This window comes from Pelophylax lessonae, assembly GCF_965119305.1.
Source record: "Pelophylax lessonae genome assembly, chromosome: 2".
Taxonomy (NCBI): Eukaryota; Metazoa; Chordata; class Amphibia; order Anura; family Ranidae; genus Pelophylax; species Pelophylax lessonae.
Window position 1 is genome coordinate 750114854 of NC_138769.1, and position 18114 is coordinate 750132967.

The 18114-nt window shown below is 41.8% G+C and overlaps 1 protein-coding gene across 1 annotated transcript; it reads right to left on the reverse strand.

Annotated features, from left to right (window-relative positions):
* Nucleotides 1–537: 537 nt before the first annotated feature.
* Nucleotides 538–11100, reverse strand: LOC309548390 (olfactory receptor 52A5-like; the record flags this gene model as incomplete). Its single annotated transcript, XM_082248329.1, has 3 exons — nucleotides 538–966; nucleotides 8432–8601; nucleotides 11052–11100. 3 exons carry the CDS (start codon nucleotides 11098–11100, stop codon nucleotides 538–540), a joined length of 648 nt encoding a protein of 215 aa, XP_082104455.1.
* Between the last annotated feature and the right edge of the window lie 7014 nt (nucleotides 11101–18114).

The following is an 18114-nucleotide window of genomic DNA, read 5'->3' on the forward strand; positions in this document are numbered from 1 at the left end:
CCTATCATTGCCCATTAATGCAGCCTATCATTGCCCATACGTGCAGCAGAGAGGAATCGGAAGGATCTGGAAGAAACTGTCAGGAGGATCTGGCAGCCGGATAACACATAGCGGGGATCTCCGCTTCTATATGAATAGCCAGCCACTGTCAAATGAAGTCCCACCTCCTGGACCAGCTACTCTAATAGACAGCACACTGTTCCAATGCCGGTCCAGGAGGCAGGACTTAGTTTGACAGCGGCTTGCTATTAACATAAAAGCTGTGTAATAGCGGGAGATCCCTGCTCTGTGTGATGTACCACCAGATCCTCCTGACAGTTTCCTGGCTGATCGCTTCTGGCAGAAATGGAGCAGCCTTTTTTACAGGACATCACAGCCATGCTGGGGGAGGGGGGGGGCAGAGATACCAGAAAGGATCAGCCAGGAAACTGTCAGCCCAGTCTGCCTTTGCTCCACACTTGCCCTCCACTAATTTCCACTCGCCAAATTCGAGCAGGCGAGTGTAAATTTTGAGGTCTGTTTACAGATTCAGTCACTTCAGTGAGGGTTTTTATATGTAGATAAAGCTTTCCAGACTTTCTCCCGAATCAGTTTGGTTTTCACTCCATAAATAATTGGATTTAGCATGGGAGGGACTAGAAGGTACGTATCAGCTAGAATTATATGAACATAAGGTGGAATCCTTTTACCGCCATACCGATGGGAAAGGAAAGTGAAGAGGGCCAGCCCATGAAAACTTAGAAAGACGCACATATGGGGTATGCAGGTGTTAAAGGTCTTCAGTCGGGCATCTTTGGATGGAAGGCTGAAGACGGCATGGAAGATGGCGCAGTAGGATACCAGGATGAAGAGCAGATCTACTCCCAAGATTGTGAATGCCACAGCCAACCCCAGAGCACTGTTTATTCTGATGTCGGCAGCAGCAAGTTTCACAATCGCCATGTGCTCACAGTATGAATTGGACAGAGGGGTGGCTGTGGACGTGGTATACTTGGATTTTGCAAAAGCGTTTGACACAGTTCCCCACACACGGCTAATGTGTAAGGTAAAGTCTACAGGCTTGGAAAGATCAGTTTGTAATTGGATAGAAAATTGGCTAAAATATAGAATTCAGAGAGTAGTGGTCAATGATTCTTACTCTGAATGGTGTAAGGTTATCAGTGGTGTACCCCAAGGTTCAGTGTTGGGACCCTTACTTTTTATTATCTTTATTAATGATATCGGGTCTGGGATTAAAAGTACCATTTCAGTCTTTGCAGATGACACCAAGCTTTGCAGTGGAATAACTTCCTTACAGGATGTCTCCAACTTACAAGCCGACCTCAATGCAATGTTTCATTGGACAACTATGTGGCAAATGAGGTTTAATGTTGATAAATGTAAAGTTATGCTCTGGGGTGTAAGAATATGAATCATACATACTAGGGGGAGTAGAACTGGGGGAATCCATAGCAGAGAAGGGTCTGGGGGAATCCATAGCAGAGAAGGATCTGGGGGAATCCATAGCAGAGAAGGGTCTGGGGGAATCCATAGCAGAGAAGGGTCTGGGGGAATCCATAGCAGAGAAGGGTCTGGGGGAATCCATAGCAGAGAAGGGTCTGGGGGAATCCATAGCAGAGAAGGGTCTGGGGGAATCCATAGCAGAGAAGGATCTGGGGGAATCCATAGCTGAGAAGGATCTGGGGGAATCCATAGCAGAGAAGGGTCTGGGGGAATCCATAGCAGAGAAGGATCTGGGGGAATCCATAGCGGAGAAGGGTCTGGGGGAATCCATAGCAGAGAAGGATCTGGGGGAATCCATAGCAGAGAAGGATCTGGGGGAATCCATAGCTGAGAAGGATCTGGGGGAATCCATAGCAGAGAAGGGTCTGGGTGTTCTGATAGATCCTAAGCTTAATAATAACATGCAATGCCAAACTGCGGTTTCCACAGAGGCATGGACTCCAGAGAGAGATATATAATTTTTCCCCTGTACAAATCATTAGTAAGACCTCATCTGGAATATGCAGTTCAGTTTTGGGCTCCAGTTCTTAAAAAGGATATCAGGGAACTGGAGAAAGTGCAGAGAAGGGCAACCAAACTGATAAGAGGCATGGAGGAGCTCAGCTATGAGGAGAGATTAGAGGAACTGAATTGACTCTTGAGAAGAGGAGATTAAGTGGGATATGATCTCCATGTATAAATACATAAGGGGGATATGATCCCCATGTATAAATACATAAGGGGGGGATATGATCTCCATGTATAAATACATAAGGGGGGATATGATCTCCATGTATAAATACATAAGGGGGGATATGATCACCATGTATAAATACATAAGGGGGATATGATCTCCATGTATAAATACATAAGGGGGGGATATGATCTCCATGTATAAATACATAAGGGGGGATATGATCACCATGTATAAATACATAAGGGGGGATATGATCTCCATGTATAAATACATAAGGGCGATATGATCACCATGTATAAATACATAAGGGGGATATGATTACCATGTATAAATACATAAGGGGCGATATGATTACCATGTATAAATACATAAGGGGGGATATGATCTCCATGTATAAATACATCAGGGGGATATGATCTCCATGTATAAATACATAAGGGGGATATGATCTCCATGTATAAATACATAAGGGGGATATGATCTCCATGTATAAATACATAAGGGGGGATATGATCACCATGTATAAATACATAAGGGGGGATATGATCTCGATGTATATATACATAAGGGGGGATATGATCTCCATGTATAAATACATAAGGGGGATATGATCTCCATGTATAAATACATAAGGGGGGATATGATCTCCATGTATAAATACATAAGGGGGATATGATCCCCATGTATAAATACATAAGGGGGGGATATGATCTCCATGTATAAATACATAAGGGGGGATATGATCTCCATGTATAAATACATAAGGGGGGATATGATCACCATGTATAAATACATAAGGGGGATATGATCTCCATGTATAAATACATAAGGGGGGATATGATCACCATGTATAAATACATAAGGGGGGATATGATCTCCATGTATAAATACATAAGGGCGATATGATTACCATGTATAAATACATAAGGGGGATATGATCTCCATGTATAAATACATAAGGGGGGATATGATCACCATGTATAATACATAAGGGGGGATATGATCTCCATGTATAAATACATAAGGGGGGATATAATCTCCATGTATAAATACATAAGGGGGGATATGATCTCCATGTATAAATACATAAGGGGGGATATGATCACCATGTATAAATACATAAGGGGGATATGATCTCCATGTATAAATACATAAGGGGGATATGATCTCCATGTATAAATACATAAGGGGGGATATGATCACCATGTATAAATACATAAGGGGGGATATGATCTCCATGTATAAATACATAAGGGGGATATGATCTCCATGTATAAATACATAAGGGGGGATATGATCTCCATGTATAAATACATAAGGGGAGATATGATCACCATGTATAAATACATAAGGGGGATATGATCTCCATGTATAAATACATAAGGGGGGGGATATGATCTCCATGTATAAATACATAAGGGGGATATGATCTCCATGTATAAATACATAAGGGGGATATGATCTCCATGTATAAATACATAAGGGGAGATATGATCACCATGTATAAATACATAAGGGGGATATGATCTCCATGTATAAATACATAAGGGGGGATATGATCTCCATGTATAAATACATAAGGGGGGATATGATCTCCATGTATAAATACATAAGGGGGGATATGATCACCATGTATAAATACATAAGGGGGATATGATCTCCATGTATAAATACATAAGGGGGGATATGATCACCATGTATAAATACATAAGGGGGGGATATGATCTCCATGTATAAATACATAAGGGGGGATATGATCACCATGTATAAATACATAAGGGGGGATATGATCACCATGTATAAATACATAAGGGGGATATGATCTCCATGTATAAATACATAAGGGGGGATATGATCTCCATGTATAAATACATAAGGGCGATATGATCTCCATGTATAAATACATAAGGGGGGATATGATCTCCATGTATAAATACATAAGGGGGATATGATTACCATGTATAAATACATAAGGGGCGATATGATTACCATGTATAAATACATAAGGGGGGATATGATCTCCATGTATAAATACATAAGGGGGGATATGATCTCCATGTATAAATACATCAGGGGGGATATGATCTCCATGTATAAATACATAAGGGGGATATGATCTCCATGTATAAATACATAAGGGGGGATATGATCACCATGTATAAATACATAAGGGGGGATATGATCTCGATGTATATATACATAAGGGGGGATATGATCTCCATGTATAAATACATAAGGGGGGATATGATCACCATGTATAAATACATAAGGGGGGATATGATCTCGATGTATATATACATAAGGGGGGATATGATCTCCATGTATAAATACATAAGGGGGATATGATCTCCATGTATAAATACATAAGGGGGGATATGATCACCATGTATAAATACATAAGGGGGGATATGATCTCCATGTATAAATACATAAGGGCGATATGATTACCATGTATAAATACATAAGGGGGGGATATGGTCTCCATGTATAAATACATAAGGGGGATATGATCTCCATGTATAAATACATAAGGGGGGATATGATCTCCATGTATAAATACATAAGGGGGATATGATCCCCATGTATAAATACATAAGGGGGGGATATGATCTCCATGTATAAATACATAAGGGGGGATATGATCTCCATGTATAAATACATAAGGGGGGATATGATCACCATGTATAAATACATAAGGGGGATATGATCTCCATGTATAAATACATAAGGGGGGATATGATCACCATGTATAAATACATAAGGGGGGATATGATCTCCATGTATAAATACATAAGGGGGATATGATCTCCATGTATAAATACATAAGGGGGGATATGATCACCATGTATAATACATAAGGGGGGATATGATCTCCATGTATAAATACATAAGGGGGGATATGATCACCATGTATAATACATAAGGGGGGATATGATCTCCATGTATAAATACATAAGGGGGATATGATCCCCATGTATAAATACATAAGGGGGGGATATGATCTCCATGTATAAATACATAAGGGGGGATATGATCTCCATGTATAAATACATAAGGGGGGATATGATCTCCATGTATAAATACATAAGGGGGGATATGATCACCATGTATAAATACATAAGGGGGATATGATCTCCATGTATAAATACATAAGGGGGGATATGATCACCATGTATAAATACATAAGGGGGGATATGATCTCCATGTATAAATACATAAGGGGGGATATGATCACCATGTATAAATACATAAGGGGGATATGATCTCCATGTATAAATACATAAGGGGGATATGATCTCCATGTATAAATACATAAGGGGGGATATGATCACCATGTATAAATACATAAGGGGGGATATGATCTCCATGTATAAATACATAAGGGGGATATGATTACCATGTATAAATACATAAGGGGGGATATGATCTCCATGTATAAATACATAAGGGGGGATATGATCTCCATGTATAAATACATAAGGGGAGATATGATCACCATGTATAAATACATAAGGGGGATATGATCTCCATGTATAAATACATAAGGGGGGATATGATCACCATGTATAAATACATAAGGGGGGATATGATCTCCATGTATAAATACATAAGGGGGATATGATTACCATGTATAAATACATAAGGGGGGATATGATCTCCATGTATAAATACATAAGGGGGGATATGATCTCCATGTATAAATACATAAGGGGAGATATGATCACCATGTATAAATACATAAGGGGGGATATGATCTCCATGTATAAATACATAAGGGGGGATATGATCTCCATGTATAAATACATAAGGGGGGGGATATGATCTCCATGTATAAATACATAAGGGGGATATGATCTCCATGTATAAATACATAAGGGGGATATGATCTCCATGTATAAATACATAAGGGGAGATATGATCACCATGTATAAATACATAAGGGGGATATGATCTCCATGTATAAATACATAAGGGGGGATATGATCTCCATGTATAAATACATAAGGGGGGATATGATCTCCATGTATAAATACATAAGGGGGATATGATCCCCATGTATAAATACATAAGGGGGGGATATGATCTCCATGTATAAATACATAAGGGGGGATATGATCTCCATGTATAAATACATAAGGGGGGATATGATCTCCATGTATAAATACATAAGGGGGGGTATGATCACCATGTATAAATACATAAGGGGGATATGATCTCCATGTATAAATACATAAGGGGGATATGATCTCCATGTATAAATACATAAGGGGGGATATGATCACCATGTATAAATGCATAAGGGGGGATATGATCTCGATGTATATATACATAAGGGGGGATATGATCTCCATGTATAAATACATAAGGGGGATATGATCTCCATGTATAAATACATAAGGGGGGATATGATCACCATGTATAAATACATAAGGGGGATATGATCTCCATGTATAAATACATAAGGGGGGATATGATCTCCATGTATAAATACATAAGGGGGGGGGTATGATCACCATGTATAAATACATAAGGGGGATATGATCTCCATGTATAAATACATAAGGGGGGATATGATCTCCATGTATAAATACATAAGGGGGGATATGATCTCCATGTATAAATACATAAGGGGGATATGATCTCCATGTATAAATACATAAGGGCGATATGATTACCATGTATAAATACATAAGGGGGGATATGATCTCCATGTATAAATACATAAGGGGGATATGATCTCCATGTATAAATACATAAGGGGGATATGATCCCCATGTATAAATACATAAGGGGGGGATATGATCTCCATGTATAAATACATAAGGGGGGATATGATCTCCATGTATAAATACATAAGGGGGGATATGATCTCCATGTATAAATACATAAGGGGGGATATGATTACCATGTATAAATACATAAGGGGGGATATGATCTCCATGTATAAATACATAAGGGGGGATATGATTACCATGTATAAATACATAAGGGGGGATATGATTACCATGTATAAATACATAAGGGGGATATGATATCCATGTATAAATACATAAGGGGGGATATGATCTCCATGTATAAATACATAAGGGGGGATATTATCACCATGTATAAATACATAAGGGGGGATATGTTCTCCATGTATAAATACATAAGGGGGGATATTATCACCATGTATAAATACATAAGGGGGATATGATCCCCATGTATAAATACATAAGGGGGGATATGATCTCCATGTATAAATACATAAGGGGGGATATGATCTCCATGTATAAATACATAAGGGGGGATATTATCTCCATGTATAAATACATAAGGGGGGATATGTTCTCCATGTATAAATACATAAGGGGGGGATATGATCTCCATGTATAAATACATAAGGGGGGATATGATCTCCATGTATAAATACATAAGGGGGGATATGTTCTCCATGTATAAATACATAAGGGGGGATATGATCACCATGTATAAATACATAAGGGGGATATTATCACCATGTAAAAATACATAAGGGGGGGATATGATCTCCATGTATAAATACATAAGAGGGGATGTGATCTCCATGTATAAATACATAAGGGGGGATATGTTCTCCATGTATAAATATATAAGGGGGGGATATGATCTAAATGTATAAATACATAAGGGGGGGGGGATATGATCTCCATGTATAAATACATAAGGGGGGGATATGATCTCCATGTATAAATACATAAGGGGGGGATATGATCTCCATGTATAAATACATAAGGGGTCCATATAGTGAACTTGGCGTTGAGTTGTTCACTTTAAGGTCATCACAGAGGACAAGGGGGAACTCTTTACGTCTAGAGGAAAATAGATTTCATCTCCAAATACAGAAAGGTTTCTTCACAGTAAGAGCTGTGAAAATGTGGAATAGACTCCCTCCAGAGGTGGTTCTGGCCAGCTCAGTAGATTGCTTTAAAAAAAAGTCCTGGATTCTTTCCTGGGTGTACATAATATAAATGGGGAATAATATTTATAGGTAAAGTTGATCCAGGGAATATCCGATTGCCTCTCGGGGGTTCAGGGAGGATTTTTTTCCCCTGCTGTAGTAAATTGGATCATGCTTTGCTGGGTTTTTCGCCTTCCTCTGGATCAACTGCGGGTATAGGATTGTGTATATGGGATTGTATGGTTGGGTTTTTTTTTGTTTTTTATTGGTTGAGCCAGATGGACTTGTGTCTTTTTTCAACCTGAGTAACTATGTAGCTATGAATGGGGCACAATGTTGGTTTTAAAAGAAGGAAATCTCTTGATCAAATTTATGCAGGGACACATCAAAGTGACCGCTCTGAACAGTAAGACCATGACCAGTTTGACAATGATGGTGTTGGTCATTATAGACCCATACCTGAGCGGTTGGCAGACGGCGATATAACGGTCAAATGACATACCCAGTAGTGATGTCGTGAACATAAAATTCGCCGTTCGCGAACATCGGCGAATGTTCGCGAACCAGCGAACATTGCGAACCGCCATAGACTTTAATAGGCAGGCGAATTTTAAAACCCACAGGGACTCTTTCTGGCCACAATAGTAATGGAAAAGTTGTTTCAAGGGGACAAACACCTGGACTGTGGCTTGCCGGAGGGGGATCCATGGCAAAACTCCCATGGAAAATTACGTAGTTGACGCAGAGTCGGGTTTTATTCCATAAAGGGCATAAATCACCTAACATTCCTAAATTGTTTGGAATAACGTGCTTTAAAACATCCAGTGTGTGTATACAATCAGGTATGATGTTGTATCGATCAGGTAGTGTAAGGGTTACGCCCGCTTCACAGTGACAGACCAAACTCCCCGTTTAACGCACCGCAAACAGACCAGAACTGACCAAAATGGGACAGGAACTGGGCTTTAAGGGTTAGGGTTATGGTTAGAGGGTTAGGGTTAGGTTTAGTGTTAGGGGCTAGGGTTAGGGTTACGGTGAGATACTTAGGGTTAGAGTTAGTAACCCTACCCCTACCCCTCTAACCCTAACCGTCTAACCCTAAGCACTAAAAATAACCCTAACCCTAGCCCTAACCCTAACCCTAGCCCTAACCCTAACCCTAGCCCTAACCCTAATTCTAATTTTTTTTCTGGTTCTGGACATGCTACAGAGCTGAAACTTCACAGGTACACTTTTTAGACCCCCAGACACTGAATCACACAAAAAAAGTTCTTAAAAATTGTAATTTTTTGTTAGAGAGACAATTATTGGAAAAATTAAAAAAAAAATAAAAATAAAAAATGTTCTTTGGATTTAGCATCTGGGGGGTCTAAAAAGTGTACCTGTGAAGTTTCAGCTCTGTAGCATGTCCAGAACCAGAAAAAAATATGAATTAGGGTTAGGCTTAGGGCTAGGGTTAGGGCTAGGGTTAGGGCTAGGGTTAGGGCTAGGGTTAGGTTTAGGGTTAGGGTTATTTTTATAGCTAGGCTTAGAGGGTTATGGTTAGAGGGTTAGGGTTATGGTTAGAGGGTTAGGGTTAGGTTTAGTGTTAGGGGCTAGGGTTAGGGTTACGGTGAGATACTTAGGGTTAGAGTTAGTAGCCCTACCCCTACCCCTCTAACTCTAACCCTAAGCACTAAAAATAACCCTAACCTTAGCCCTGACCCTAACCCTAGCCCTAGCCCTAACCCTGATTCTATTTTTTTCTGGTTCTGGACATGCCACAGAGCTGAAACTTCACAGGTACACTTTTTAGACCCCCCAAACAATAAATATAAAGAATTTTTTTTAAGTTTTTTTTTAAATTTTTCCAATAATTGGCTCTCTATCAAAAATGACAATTTTTAAGAACTTTTTTGTGTGATTTAGTGTCTAGGGGGTCTAAAAAGTGTACCTGTGAAGTTTCAGCTCTGTAGCATGTCCAGAACCAGAAAAAAAAGATAATTTTTCAGTAGAGCAGGGATGGTGGGAACCCCTTTTACACCTATATGATCTTTTTTTTCTGGTTCTGGACATGCTACAGAGCTGAAACTTCACAGGTACACTTTTTAGACCCCCTAGACACTAATCCAAAAAAAGTCATGCCTGCCACAGTATATATCAGTGGTGGGTGGGCACGCAGTGGCACTGCAGTGGGCACAGTACACTCTGTGGACCTGACAGTCACTGGCACCCAGGCAACTGCAATAATAAAAAATATTTTTTTTTTTCAATTTGCAACAAGATGCTGTGCCACCGTATATATATCAGTGGTGGGCAGTGCACTGCAGTGGGTACAGTGCACTCTGTGGACCTGACACAGCACTCACTGCAATTATGACAGAGGAAAAAAAAAATATTTTTTAAAATGCCAGGTACTGTGCCTGTGCCACCCGAAATGAGTGTGGTGTGCACACAGTACAGTCTGTGGTGGGTCTGTGGCCTCTCACACACAGCGGGCAGGCAACTGCAGTGTACAATAGATATATATAGATATATAAAAAATACTCAATTACCAGCCCTAAAAAGGGCTTTTTGGGGTGCTGTCAGGATGCTGTCCTTACAGCAGTAGTGGACCAAGAACACTGACTAGCAAGACCAGGAACAATGACTAACAACTGTCCCTAGCTATTAACAGCAGCAGCAGCAGCAGCTCTCTCCCTACTCTCACTACACACACTGCTTCAGAATGATCTAAGATGGATGCTGCCCTTGCTTATTTATAGGAGGTGGGAGGGTGTGGGAGGGAGGTATGCTGATTGGCTGGAAATGTGCCTGCTGACTGTGAAGTTCAGGGTCAAAGTTTGCCTCAATGATGATGTATTATAGGGGGCGGACCGAACATCGCATATGTTCGCCCGCAGCGGCGAACGCGAACATGCTAAGTTCACCGGGAACTGTCCGCCGGTGAACAGTTCTATACATCTCTAATACCCAGCAAAAGTCCAGACTCCAGATTCGTGAAAGAATGAAGGAAGAACATCTGGAGTAGGGATGGGCAGAATACCCTCCTGTTCTATGGGACTTGAACCTGAAAAAATCAAAAGTCCTCATTTTAAAGGCTTAAATGCAAGTTATTGCCCAAAAAAAAGTGTATGGGGGTTCCGGGTACTGCCCTGGGGGACATGTACCAATGCAAACATTTTTTTAAAATTATTTTTTTTTAAAGGAGCAGAGATTTTAATGATGTTTAAAGTGAAACAGAAAAAATTCCTTTAAATATCGTGCCTGGTGGGTCCCCTGAATGTGCCTGTAAAGTGGGGCATTTGGGGGACTTTAATTATCCAGATATAGACTGGGCAGAAGGAACCGCGCATTCAGCCAAGGCTAGGCAGTTCCTAAATGTTTTGCAGGACAATTTCATGGGTCAGATGGTGAATGCACCGACAAGAAACAATGCGGTACTTGACCTACTGATTACCAACAATACAGACCTGATCACGGATATAGAAATACGGGACAACTTAGGGAACAGTGACCATAGGTCAATAAGTTTCAGTATTAATTACAGTAATAGGAAGCAGAGGGGTAATATAAGGACGCTGAATTTCAAAAGAGCCAATTTCCCTAAACTGCGCTCTCTGCTAGAAAATATCAATTGGGATAGAACCCTGGGAACAAAGAACACGGAGGAAAAATGGGAGTGCTTCAAGAGCATACTAAACAAAGGGATTGGCCAGTGCATTCCAAAGGGAAATAAATTTAAAAGAGCAAAACTAAACCCTGGGTGGCTAAACTCCAACATAAAAATGCATATTACTGCTAAAGAAAAGGCCTTCAAAAAATACAAGACTGAGGGGTCATTGGCAGCATTTCACCGACATTTACTAAGAGAAAAGAAATAGCAAAGGACAGCTTCAGCTGCTTTACTCCTGTTTCCTTGGAAATAGCTGGGAATTCCCTTCATTTATATCAGACCCCTATCTTCTAAAAAGATTCATTGGGGATCCCATGCAAAAAAAAATTAAAATTTCATGGGGTTCTTCCTAAACAAAAATACATATCATACCTATCCTTCATCCTACTAAAATAGAAAAGAAAAGGCATGGGGTCCCCCCCCCAAATCCCATGCCAGATCCTTTGGGTCTGATATAAATTTTAAGAGGGAATCCAATGCAAACACAGCAAGAAAAGAATCCATAGCAGACCCTTATCTGAGCATGCATCCTTGCAGGCCTGGAATGGGGGTACGAGTGTTCGCTCCCCCACCCCCGAACCATATGAGGCCACATTCTACAACATGGAGGGACCTGAAAAAAACACTAATCAAACCAAATCACAAAAGTCATATTGTTTATTTTTTTCTGAGCTCCCTTTAGCCCCGGACATTGGTGTAATAAGGAGTGTTGAAGATAATGATCCCATAATGATAATTACACTTCTACATCCCACCTGCCCCCAGAACTGCACAGAGGACTGATCTCCAGGACAGGGAAAACAGGTCCTCCTCAGGGACCGACTCCGGCTCTGGCTCTCTCCTATGACCACAACATACAAATGTATAAATACATCAATTCCTGCAGCACGTGGAAGGCTCGGTCTCACCCGGAATACATGGAAGGCTCTGATGTTGGGGGTGGATGGACTCGGTGAGATATCGGTAAGTCCTGGAATTCTCATCTATAGATATTATTGTAGATCCTCTACACTATGTGAGCATAGCGCCCCCCTCTGTCCTCCATGGTCCTTAGTGTAGACCTATCTATCTGTACAGATAAAGGGAGGAGTCCTACAGAGGAGGTCCCCATATTGGTCGGATGTCCATGTATGAGATTTCTTCATAAATTTACACCAAAATGTATTCTGATCCATTTCTTTACTGAAAATAACCCAAATCAGTGTCTAATATTTACTCTATGTAGAGAGATAGAGACTCTACAGACTGTGGTATATAGACACTATATACCCCCTATCTATATACACTATATACCCCCTCTCTATATACACTATATACCCCCTATCTATATACACTATATACCCCCTATCCATATACACTATATACCCCCTATCCATATACACTATATATCCCCTCTCTATATACAATATATACCCCCAATCTATATACACTATATTATCAAAAGTATTGGGACGCCTCTCTATATACACTATATTACCAAAAGTATTGGGACGCCTCTCTATATACACTATATTACCAAAAGTATAGGGACGCCTCTCTATATACACTATATTACCAAAAGTATTGGGACCCCTCTCTATATACACTATATTACCAAAAGTATTGGGACCCCTCCCTATATACACTATATTACCAAAAGTATTGGGATGCCTCTCTATATACACTATATTACCAAAAGTATTGGGACCCCTCTCTATATACACTATATTACCAAAAGTATTGGGACCCCTCTCTATATACACTATATTACCAAAAGTATTGGGACGCCTCTCTATATACACTATATTACCAAAAGTATTGGGACGCCTCTCTATATACACTATATTACCAAAAGTATTGGGACGCCTCTCTATATACACTATATTACCAAAAGTATTGGGACCCCTCTCTATATACACTATATTACCAAAAGTATTGGGACGCCTCCCTATATACACTATATTACTAAAAGTATTGGGACGCCTTCCTATATACACTATATTACCAAAAGTATTGGGACGCCTTCCTATATACACTATATTATCAAAAGTATTGGGACCCCTCTCTTTATACACTATATTACCAAAAGTATTGGGACGCCTCTCTATATACACTATATTATCAAAAGTATTGGAACGACTCTCTATATACACTATATTACCAAAAGTATTGGGACGCCTCTCTATATACACTATATTACCAAAAGTATTGGGACGACTCTCTATATACACTATATCATCAAAAGTATTGGGACGACTCTCTATATACACTATATTACCAAAAGTATTGGGACGCCTCCCTATATACACTATATTACTAAAAGTATTGGGACGCCTCCCTATATACACTATATTACCAAAAGTATTGGGACGCCTTCCTATATACACTATATTATCAAAAGTATTGGGACCCCTCTCTATATACACTATATTACCAAAAGTATTGGGACGCCTCTCTATATACACTATATTATCAAAAGTATTGGGACGACTCTCTATATACACTATATTACCAAAAGTATTGGGACGCCTCTCTATATACTCTATATTACCAAAAGTATTGGGACGCCTCTCTATATACTCTATATTACCAAAAGTATTGGGACGCCTCTCTATATACATTATATTACCAAAAGTATTGGGACGCCTCTCTATATACTCTATATTACCAAAAGTATTGGGACGCCTCTCTATATACTCTATATTATCAAAAGTATTGGGACGCCTCTCTATATACACTATATTACCAAAAGTATTGGGACGCCTGCCTTTACACACACATGAACTTTAATGACATCCCAGTCTTAAGCCCCGTACACACATACCGATCGTCGGCCGAATGATCGGCCGTCTTTTGTCCGGTGCTGTCCTGTCTGTTGAAAACTGCAAAAAACTGCACACGAATTTTGCCGGCCAACAGCAGCCGACTGCAGAAGTGATGTCATGTGAGGGTTAACTTTCCGTGTGTTTTTTCTTTTCTGAGCATGCCCAGTCTTGCAAATCTGCTGATTGTCAGCCGAATTCTGTACTGACTGGCGAACAATCAGCCGTTCTGGTGTTGGCCAACAAAAATTTTAATGCCTACACGACAGATTCTGTTCGGCCGAAAATGCGCTGTCGGCTGTCGGAAGCATCATACTAACAAGCCTACAATCGGCCGATCGATCATCGGCCGAATATTTACGGCCGACAATCGGTACGTGTGTATGGGGCTTTAGTCCGTAGGGTTCAATATTGAGTTGGCCCACCCTTTGCAGCTATAACAGCTTCAACTCCTCTGGGAAGGCTTCTGTACTATGTCTGCAGTCTCTGACCATCTCCTGTATCATGTCTGCAGTCTCTGACCATCTCCTGTACTATGTCTGCAGTCTCTGACCATCTCCTGTATCATGTCTGCAGTCTCTGACCATCTCCTGTATCATGTCTGCAGTCTCTGACTGTCTCCTGTACTATGTCTGCAGTCTCTGACCATCTCCTGTACTATGTCTGCAGTCTCTGACTGTCTCCTGTACTATGTCTGCAGTCTCTGACTGTCTCCTGTACTATGTCTGCAGTCTCTGACCATCTCCTGTACTATGTCTGCAGTCTCTGACCATCTCCTGTATCATGTCTGCAGTCTCTGACCATCTCCTGTACTATGTCTGCAGTCTCTGACCATCTCCTGTATCATGTCTGCAGTCTCTGACCATCTCCTGTAGTATGTCTTCAGTCTCTAACCATCTCCTGTACTATGTCTGCACTCTCTGACCATCTCCTGTACTATGTCTGCAGTCTCTGACCATCTCCTGTACTATGTCTGCAGTCTCTGACTGTCTCCTGTACTATGTCTGCAGTCTCTGACCATCTCCTGTACTAAGTCTGCAGTCTCTGACCGTCTCCTGTACTATGTCTGCACTCTCTGACCATCTCCTGTACCATGTCTTCAGTCTCTGACAGTCTCCTGTACTATGTCTGCAGTCTCTGACCATCTCCTGTACTATGTCTGCAGTCTCTGACCATCTCCTGTAGTATGTCTTCAGTCCCCGTGCTCTCCAGCCCCCTGTGCCTTCAAAATTAGAACTTTTGATTTTTCCTGTTCGGCCCCTGTAGACTTTAATAGGGTTCACCGTTCGGGTTAGAACATTTCCCCTGTTCGGGAGTTCTGTTGCGTGTTTGGTCCATCTCTAATTTTTACCCCCCCCAGGAGGACGTTCCCCTTTTGGGGTTATTAGCATACAGTAGATAAGATAAGACGTACAACCAGTAAAAACTTGACAATGCAACTGTTGATCCAAACGTTGATCCAATCCAGTGGCGTAACTTAAAGGGTTGCTGGGGTTGCATTTGCAACCGGGCCCCATGCTCCAGAGGGCCTGTGCGGCTCCCCTGTACACCTGGATAGGAGTGGCGGGGGCAGCATGTATCGAAATCACTGTCCTCCTTTTTTCTCCTGTAGCTGCAGGAGGAAAATGGAGGCGATTGGTTCCTCTGTATGCTGCCCCCCCCCCCGCCACTCCTCCTATCCAGTTCACTTGTGTTCTGCTGTCTCTGGGCCCCTGTGTGCTCCCCTGGTCCCCCCCCCCCAGTGCTTTCTCCCCTCTCCCGCTGGCTGCTGCAGGGGATGTGTCGCAATAGAGAACCATGAAGGGGTCGGTAAACATGTAACCAGCTCCTTCCTTTTCTGCATGGTCAGAGTCATAGTCAGTAACATTGTAAAAAAATAATACAGACTGATAAAAAAATAATACAAATAAAATACCAAAACATAAAAACTACTGACACCAGTGGGTGAACTGCCAGGATCACAAAGGTCACACTTACAACCGGGCCCTGGGATTCCCCCACCGTGGGGAGGTCCCAAGATGGCAGGAAGGGGCCCACTGCAGAACTTGTGAAAGTGTCCCCCTGCGGGACTGTATTATAGGGCACCGCAACAAGAGTAAAGGGCCCCAGGATCAGTGGGAAGAGCCCCAGGCTTCATGGGAAGGGCCCCAGGCCAGGGGTCCAGGGGGCCCTTCATGGTTTCTTGCACCGGGGCCCTGAAGGTTCTAGTTACGCCTCTGATCCAGTGAACAGCTAGGCACCTAGACAAGTCTTATCAGTATGGCTAGTAGTCACAGGAATCCCCCACCCTGCCTCCCTTGTCTATGTGCTGGAAAACATGTCCATAATAAGTCTTGATTAGCCAGGGCGTGCCTACCAGGATGCCCAGAAACAGTTTTACAGGCCTGAATACATGAAGTACATTACACCACTCGTTTCTTGATGTCCCACCCCAGATCCAGCTGGGATCTAGGTTACCAAGTGGCACATCTTCAGCAGAAACAGTATAAAAAGGTAAGGATATAAAGTTGGTAGTATCTGGGGCAAAATAGGCAAATGCTGCATTATGGAGCTCTTGAGGACCAGCCGGGGCAAGATAAGAATTATGCCATAGAAGAGTTCCATATTCCCGGCACAATCTGTCCGACACAACTGTTCTGGGGACTTCCTGGCCACAGAATTCTGGTAGATATTCCTGACCAGTCAAAGGGTTTCAGGACTTGGCTCTCCTCCATGCTCTGGCCTGGAGCAGCAGAAAAAAATCCTGGTCTCCCCCATAGGCCATAATCAGCGGGTAGAAGGCTAGCCCAGAGTCTCCTCCAAAAGCCCCATGGTCTGTCACAGCGTCTATTCACCCTGGGTCTCTTGTCTCCCCATACATATTGCAGAAGCTTCTGCTGAGTTTTATTCAAGTCAGAAATGTGGAGGGAGATCAGACTGGGGCATTTTTTTAAAATGCATCTCTAATGAGAGCCACTTTCCCTGAAAACATGCTTAAATCTGAAGATGTCTGTCACGTACCTGGTCTGAGGCTGAAATGCAGAGAGGGCTCCCCTTGCGGCTGAGCGAAATACACCCCAGAGGATGGAACAGGAGGTATAGCACCCAAAGAAGCACTGGTTGCCAACAGGGTCAGTGGAGTAGACCGGTGGTCACCTGAAGGATGCTGGGCAAAAGTCTTCTGGGAGTCTTCAGATGAACTTGACAACTAGTGCAGCCAGGAGTCACAACAGGAAGGCAGGTAGAAGGCAATTGCAGAGTCCGAGAAACAAGCTGAGATCATATACTGGAGGGCAGGCAGATAGGTAACAAGTCCGTTGGCTAAGCCGAGGTCATACCCTTTAGAGCCAAACTGGAGTGAGGTAGGTGAGACAAGCCAAGGGTCGGAGCCGGGAGAGAAGAGCAGACAGGTCAGGAACAAGCCGAGTCACAACAGGAAATCCAAGGTAGGTTAGCAGATGCTCAGGACACAGGAAGGCTGATGACAATTCAGCAACTTGATGGGCTGAGCAGAGGCCTTATAAAGGCCAACAAATGGTCGCATCTATGATGTCATGCATGTGCCATTGCGCGTGTGCCT